At 42.5% G+C, this 8,309-nt stretch overlaps 1 protein-coding gene across 4 annotated transcripts in view; it reads right to left on the bottom strand.

Annotated features, from left to right (window-relative positions):
* Window positions 1–1,644: 1,644 nt before the first annotated feature.
* Window positions 1,645–8,309, bottom strand: part of npas2 (neuronal PAS domain protein 2) — a 42,639-nt gene continuing 35,974 nt past the window's right edge. For 3 of the 4 annotated variants that reach the window (XM_082547903.1, XM_082547904.1, XM_082547905.1), the window contains exons 14-22: window positions 8,133–8,259; window positions 6,898–6,995; window positions 6,668–6,754; window positions 6,127–6,318; window positions 5,233–5,436; window positions 4,915–5,099; window positions 4,665–4,754; window positions 4,377–4,587; window positions 1,645–3,129 (exon numbers count right to left, since the gene is read on the bottom strand). In XM_082547903.1, the coding sequence (XP_082404029.1) occupies window positions 2,932–3,129; window positions 4,377–4,587; window positions 4,665–4,754; window positions 4,915–5,099; window positions 5,233–5,436; window positions 6,127–6,318; window positions 6,668–6,754; window positions 6,898–6,995; window positions 8,133–8,259 (1,392 nt within the window). In that variant the 3' untranslated portion in view covers window positions 1,645–2,931. The remainder of the gene's footprint in view (window positions 3,130–4,376; window positions 4,588–4,664; window positions 4,755–4,914; window positions 5,100–5,232; window positions 5,437–6,126; window positions 6,319–6,667; window positions 6,755–6,897; window positions 6,996–8,132; window positions 8,260–8,309) is intronic. The other variant, XM_082547906.1, reaches the window with a different exon arrangement.

The raw sequence follows: 8,309 nt of genomic DNA, 5'->3' as shown, positions 1-8,309 counted from the left end.
ACTTGTGAAGTCTGCACAGTTGGAGAGCTTTTTCTGCACCCCACAATAAGGATTCATCTTCTTTATTTAATCTCTTCGTTATTGTAAATGCATGATACTACAGAGATTCTTTGTTAGGTTAGGCTCTCGTGTTTTACCTCCTGCTTGTGAGGAGCTACCACTCTGCACCACATTCCCATGCAGACAGACTATAAAGTGTGATCACTGCAGTCGTGGTGTATAGTGGACACCCTTTAAAGATACTGCTGATATAAACGGTTAAGGGAATGTTAGGGCATTTTCATTAAAAAAATATTTCCATATAAATTACATGGTACAGCGGCTTATTATACACCTCTATATACATCTGTTCTGAAACATTTAAAACTATAAATTAACATTCTTCTCTTCAGTTTGACATTGCACATAGAAAAGTGTAAAACGGCACTGAATGGACATGCTCAAAGTATTCTGACGGATGCTTCTTGTTATCCAACGTGAACAGCACCAGTACAGTAGCTTCAGCTTCGAGGTGTGGAGACCAAGCTGTCGTATCGAGCCGCACGGGCTGCTTTAAATAAAGTGTAGCACAGTGAGAATTTCAGGAAACGCAGAGCTGTACTGGGAACGCACAGCAGTTTGTGTGAGATTGTCATTAACAAGATAAGAGATGAATTAATGTTCTTTATGGAGTTTACTTTTGCAATGTGGTTCTACCGTTAATCTGTCTACACTGACGCACTCCATTCTCCTCATTGTGAAGTCATCGTGTCACAATCTGACAACACACCATGCGGATTTGCAGCTTCAGCCGAAGGGCATGTTTACATTTAGCTTTAGATTTGAATTGATGGACACAGGACTGCAGTTGGACACGTCGCTGCAAAAGCACGATAATATAAAAGGTTAGACATAGGGCTGCATAAAAAAGATTGGAACATCCTGCAATGGTGCCAGGACTGCTTTCCAGATCTGTAGACAGTTTCTCATGCATGAATACAGTAAAGTGAAATTGGTGGCTTTTTTTTAATGCAATAGAGGCTGCTGTACTTCCATGTCTGCATTTTTCAGATGCTAATAAATTGGGTCACGTGGTCACGGTTGGAGCGTACTTTGTTTTCCTTCATAGACGTTCAAAGAGACAAAAATGGAATGAAAATGTCTTAAATTAATTTTCCCTGTTTCGAAGATATTTAAACAGCTGTGCAGGTACAGCGTTGTCGTGTTATACCGTGATATAACAAGTGATGGTTAATAATGGCAATAGCCTTGTCACAGCAGACTAGAGAATCTCACCTGCATGTTTTTTTATATTTATTGTTAAAAGTGAACCATTTTTTCTTTTTTTTAAACCAATATTTACATTGAAAATTGAAGTTTATTATGTAACCGATAATAATTGTGTAATAACCATGGAACGTGCGCTTCCTAAGACCAGACCGTCATCTGGTGAAAATCCCAAAACTTTGCCACCTTGTATTCAAATCACCAAGCTTACACTCAACTTACACTGCATTGCTTTGTATTGTAAAACCACAGCTGGTCCATACAGATGAATGGAGAACTGTGTGAAACTGTCATAGGGCAAGACACAAGGACCAGTGTTGACCTTTCAATGTCTAAAGCACAAACACAAACAGACAAAACTCAATTCAAACTTATGTGTTTAAAAAAAAAAAAAAATTCCCATGTAGTGTTTCAGTTATAAGTGTAATAAATAAAAATGAAATGATTTCATTAGGATTTCAGGAAATGGATAACTTGTGAATGAGACACTATCCTTACAGCCGGGGACCTTAATCTTCCAATATATATTTGTCATATATCCAATACAAATCTAGGCTTTTGTATTTAACTCTGATGCAGCAAAATAATAATCTATAACCTTATGAAAATATAACTTTGTATTCCAAATAGACCTGAGCTGGATTTTTAAAGCCGTAATCAGACACAACCATCAAACTGCGCCATGGATGTACCACGGCTGAAGGCACATTATTTAAGCCACCCCCCCCACTCACTCGGTAGGTTGGTTATCAAAAGAGGACTCATCCCGCACTGCTCATCAAAAGCACCGAAAATTTGTAACTTCAAATATCTGCTGTTGTCATTCGTTTTGAGGAAGTGGTGCAATAGCTGCAACGCCCCTTCTTTAGTCCCAGATTGAGGCTTTAAAAATCTAGATAGACCTTTACTAAAAAACTGGAGAATTACTCTCTGAGCGTGGTCCTATAGCATGTGTGACATCTTAGTATTTACCAACCCTGATTTTTGATATGATGGTCATCTTACCACTGCATGTTTCACCGTAAAGCCCCTGTCATGTGACCTACCATGAACATACCTTGTTTTGGGGACAATATGGGAGCCAACTGAAATGTAGAGTTCTCATGCACACAAATCCCATTGTGAGATTTGTCATTTTCACTCGAGTTATGTCGCCAGTGGGAGGGGTGTTGAGAATCTCACCATTAGTTAATGAAATAAACAACTATTGGGCAAAAATAAATACTCTACTTTTGAGTAGGAGGTGGTACCTAAGTGTGAACAGACACTTAAAGGAAACTTTGTTAGACAAAAATGTTCCACGTGTAAACATGTAAAAAGTTTCTTTTTAAGAGCTTTGATAAACCACTCGTCCCAGCAGTTTCACTGATGGACCCACTGAGTGCGACGTAGCCTGCAGATGAAGGCCCAGCACCTCACACTTCTTCGGGTCCCCGATGTTCAACGTCGGGTCAGTGCAATCTCTGCTTGTGGTTTCTCGCCAGTGACATAAAAGGCCGGCTTCATCTGGAAAGGGCAGCTTCACATCTAAAGATCACAACAAGCAGTTTTCCCCACTTTTAACCAACTTGTCATCGAGTTTGACTCCCACATGACACAAAGTGCTTCCACCTTCACGGCCTCCTCACAGAGGCAGATCTCAGCACAACGGTCAAGTCCACAACGCTACCGAGTCAGCATGTTTCGATATTCTGAAACGCTGCCAGTCTGGTTTTGGGAATGTTGGTATTGCCTCTGTTGCTGTGGCGCCTGTTGCTGCTGCGCTAGTGGCTGTTGAATGTATCCCACGGTGCTTTGCTGTGGCACATTAGTGGTGTGTAAGAATGCTGGAGTAGATCCACCGTGTACGAGTCCTTGAGTCATCTGCAGACACAACAAGGAATATGAATATAGTACAATAAGCAGACAGAATACTTTTTATCAAGTTTTATTTATAGAATCTAATGTTCGACTGATGTGCAGTGCAAACAGTGTACACATGAGGGCTGTCTCTGAATATCAAGACTTGCTCTGCAGTAGGTAGAGGATTATATAAAATGGGTTTCGGTAGATAGTGGACTCTTTGTTAAGCCAAGTTGTGAGGATAGGTTTCACTGCCCAGTTGACCCTGGACCAAGGAGCTGATTGTGAGCTGACTGTGAGATACTGGAAGAACAGTGGAGAGGCACACCCCTGATGGTCATCAGTGTGACTACCTGTGACATCTTTTGGGAGTAAGAGGTCAGCAGCTATGGTTAAGAATGCCTAATGTGGTCATTTCAAACTTAAGGGGTGTCCACACTGGGAGCAATTTGCTCTTCAGGCATCACTTTGTCCCTGACAGTCGGTTGCTACTGTACATTCTAGGTCCCGATTGCCTTAGTAACCCTCTAATGTATTTGGCACCCCATCACATGTCATCCTGGGCTCTCACTGGTAGTTAACTCAGTCACACAGCTTGAAGTTGAGAAATGTTAAGCGGGATCCACTCGCTCGGTACTGCCTGCAGTTATTTCACCTGTTGCTGCCTGAATTCGCTGAATGACTGACTTTGCATCATCCCAGGAAGTCACATTGCTGCTGGCTGCTTCTTATATGGATGCCTTCTTTAGAGAGAGAGTGGTGATGACCTACATCACCTCAACGAGCTAATTGTGAACCGTTACTCACATGTTCATACTTGCTGACATAGACACAAACATCACATGCATCACTCTGGAAATACAACACCATCCCTCATGGTTTGTGTGGTGGGTTTTTTTGTTTGTTTGCTTGTTTTTAAAGATATATGCCCTCATTGTAAACATTTGTTGATTTTAATGAACATTTCTTAACACAAAAAAATTATTCATTATAATCTTAAAAACAGTAAGAATCACTCTAAAGTCACAGCACAGCTTTGGCACAAAGCTGAGGCTTTAAAACCTGTGGGAAATGCACCGTAGCTTGTTGCTGTGGTAACTCAGTATTCAGATACAGTCTAATACCCAAAAAGATCATAAATAAATAGAAAGCCTTGGTTATTTATATTAAACAGCATTATGCAGCAATCCTTGCCAAACTGCCTTTTAGTCTAAAAATCTGTGTAAGATGCTCAGGACGACATGCTGACTCATGTTGCTGCAGCGTACCTGAAAGAACTGCTGTGGTTGCTGGAGCTGCAGGGAGTGCTGAGAGGTCTGAGGCTGCGAGTGGTAGGCTGACTGCGACTGGTGCGTGATGAAGCTGTTGTGTGGGATCATTATCGGAGACGTGAAGACCGGCGAGGGCACGAGGACAGCATTGCAGTTGACCTGTTGCATGGGGAACGAGGGGGCGAGGATCTGCTGCTCCAAGGTGTATCTGTACGTGGCGCACGATGAAGAGGTTAGACACAACATAACATAACATAGAGACGTCTGCACGGTGAGAGGACTCACATCGATGGGGAGATGCCCATGTTGCACTGGGAAGGCTGCGAGGAAACGCTGGTGGGAACCAGAGTCTGCATTGGTTGGTTGAGAAGCATTCTGCAGGAAAAGAAACATATCAGGGTTAGAGGTTGGATAACATGAAGAGGTAAACATAAAGTGAATGTTATTCCTAAAATATACCGTTTCATCATCACCTGCCATACTGACATTAACACCTGGAGTTCTGAGTACTATGAGTGTTTCTCAGGGCTCTTACCGTAGTTGTCCATCTTGGCTGAACTGGTTGTCTGGGTGTCTTTGGTTTGCATCTTGCTGAGGCCTCGTGTTGGTCTGAGAGAACATCATGGGGTTGCTGTAGAAGGGCATCGTCAGACTCGTGTTTGTCTGCACTGGCAAACTCACTGACTGAGCCTGCCCACTCTGGGAAATCCTCGGCTGGACCTACAGAAACAGAGACACTTTAGAGCAACCGTCAACTCAAACGAGGTTTCAATAAAACTACTTGAGAGGATAGCTTCCAGCTGGATGTGTTTCTGGTTTCAAGTTTGGATTTCTCTCTTGCACAGCGATGTACCTGTGTTGAAGGTGAGCTGTTTTCTCTCAGGAGCGAGTGTGGGGATGAGCTGTGAGCCCCGCAGACTGGTTTAGGGTGGCCCGACAGCTGTCTGATGACCCCAGACTGACTCTGCTGGGCAGGCCTTCCGGGGCCCTGCTGTTGCTGCTGAGGCTGCTGCTGGGCCTGACTAAAGTCATTGTTGATAGGCTGCTGTAACAACATCTAACACACACAGAAATAGACATATTGAATTAATTCTTTCTAAAAAGAGACAACTTACTGATTTCCATAACCTCTAACCTCGCCCCATGACGGGTGGAATACACCTCAGCACCCATATGATTGATGGATGGATGTACTGGAAAATTACTTCTTGTTTATTTGTATGTCAGCAGGATTACACAAGAGAAGTAAAAGAAGCTGAATTTCACAAAACTTGGTCGAGAGATAGCAAACTGTGGCGCAGGCTAAATCACTTGTCTCTAACTGCAAGACAGGGCATTGTCAGGATGCTGTAATACTGATACGTATAGGGGGATCGTTTAAGGTTCAATTCAGATTAGTTACATGTTGATGTGTGGCATGTTTATGCTTCAAATTACAGCTCATCTCATGTTGCCTGCACATCCAGAAGGTAAGCACAAAACAAAGAGACAATCACTGGAGTCAGTCTTTCATGTTGGCCTCTAGGTGGAGCCTTTTATCCATTACTGGCTATTATAGGTAGTGTAGGCTGACTTTTCTCAACAGCTGATCTGGACGTAATGAGCATTCATTCTGAAGTTGAGGCTGCCCATTTTGCCAATACAGAACAAAAACACTCCACCTGTGTTGTGTTAAGATCTCAAGATTAACTCGCGGCTGAATAAACAATCGCTGCAGTCTCTTCATTTGAAAGTGTGGGAACACTACCTGTAGGTTAGCAAGATGAAGCTTCTCCTTAATGTCGTGCAGCTCCTGCTGTTGTGTCTTAATGTCAGCTTGCAGAATGCGCGTCCTCTCTTCCAGCTGTTCCTTCAGCTGGTTCATGACACCGAGCTGCGGCTGCTGCAGCTGATACATGGAGGACTGCTGCTGTTGCTGCTGCTGCTGTGGTTGCTGTTGCTGGACAGAGAGAGCAGGTGAAAGGGACGTAAGAACACTTTTGCGCTTTTTCAGGGAAATGGACAAATGTGGCTATAATCAAGTAGCGTGAGTCATGTAATGGTTTATTCCTGTTACGGAGGAAAGTACACCAATCTTCCAACCTTTTGTGCAATATTGATTCTACAGTTCAAATGTAACACGGATGAATGATTTCTGGGAGAAATACACAATAACTCTTCTTTTTTTTTTTTATTAAACCGTGCACAACCAGCAGGTGAAATAAACACATCCAGCAGTAACAGTAAGACATTGTACACAAACAGAAAGGCAGAAGACAACAGGCTGGAGAGGAAGTCTTAACACTAACCATTGCGGAGTGCTTGCTGCAGGTAGGAGAAAGGGGGACGCTCATTGGGGAAACAAGGTCAAAGGAATTTTGTCTTTGTGCCAAATTCTACAGGGGGAAAAAATGGGAAAAATCGTTTTATGTAACACAATTTAGGAGACATTAATGTGTTATCTGTGCACGCTTGTTTCTCGAAAACCATTTTTATCTCCAAAGACAAAGAGATACATGTAAACGTTGTGTAAACTGACCTTTGAACTGCTTGGCTGGAATCTGGCAGATGTTTTTTCAGGCCCAATGGAAGCAGACTGCCACGATGGTGTGCACGCTTCTGTGTAAGAGTTTGCTGCTGCAGGGCAGAGACAGGTCACCTCTAAATTCATAATCATGTGAATTAATGTGAACACTTGTAACTGAGACAACTGAGTGAATTACCTTCTTGCGTTTATACTAATTTCACGAGTGGCATAATCGTTGTGTCAGTAACACATTTACAGGTATTAGGCTTCATCTGCAGACGCTCAGTAATTTTTTTTTTTTTGGCGTGAAATAATAAATCCTGACCTGCCCTGCAAAGTTATTTAGAACAGTTCTACAAGGAAATTGGTGCCCAAAGAATTGCTTATGACTTTAGGATAAAAATAAAGCCTGTGTCAACATTCGAGGTTAAAAAAAGAAGAAAAAAAAAAGAAGCTAATTTTAATGTCTAATTTCTGCAGCACAGTTAAGCCTTCATACAACATTTTCCACACTGTAGCCACACTCCCACAAGACCTATCAACAGACTTTGATTTCTAAAATAAGTTCCCCAAACAAAAATGGCCTTTATGCATTTTTTCCCTAAACAGAGAAACTATAGCCTCTCTGAGAGAAAGCCAAAACTTCTTTGTATAGCAAACTGCTGATTTGGATTCTGTGATTACTCTCATTCTACCACAAATGGTTTTTCATTGTAGCAAAGTTTAATATATGTGTGGGCTAAGGAAAGACTGGCACACTGTTTTACTTTGAAAAAACTACAACTTTAATGAAGCTGCCACTGGTGCATTCTTCATAAATATGCAGATGGAAATGTTTTAGCATACTAGGCAGTGGGTGGAAGCGCAGCAAGTCGTTGAGAATGGGGGCTCAAACAAATAGGGCAGGCTAAAGTAAGCCTTGGAAACCTTTCACAAATGCATCATCACCCACATACACCGAGGTGGGTGTAGTGACAACGTCTGGAGTTTTATTAGTGATCACAAAGATTACATAAAAAATAAGGATTGAGTGTGGGACTCTTCTGGAAACTAAAAATTGATCTTCCATTTCCATTGCTAATGAAAATGTCAAACCCAGGGACAGAGGGTTATCACTAGACTCACATTATTTTGCTGCCTACAATCCCCAATAACAGATCTTCCACCCATACACAGGAGCAGCATTTCTGTAAATAATGGCCTACTGTTGAGTGAGTTAGCACTTTGGGGAGCAGAGGATGACTCACATGCAGAGTCTGACAGCGCTGTGTGGGAGGACTTCCGGGAGCTGTGGGAGGACACCGAACGTGCACCGCTGTTTCTGTCCCGTGGAGCGTCCAGTGTGGAGCAGATGTCCAGGTAGAGCTCTTGAGCCTGGAACACAGAGTAATGTTCAACATGGTGGGCCAAGTTTGAAGCTGACC

Source organism: Aulonocara stuartgranti (genome assembly GCF_965226115.1).
Source record: "Aulonocara stuartgranti genome assembly, chromosome: 10".
NCBI classification, from domain to species: Eukaryota; Metazoa; Chordata; class Actinopteri; order Cichliformes; family Cichlidae; genus Aulonocara; species Aulonocara stuartgranti.
The sequence above is the reverse complement of the archived record's forward strand: the minus strand, read 5'-3'. Positions and strand labels throughout refer to the sequence as shown.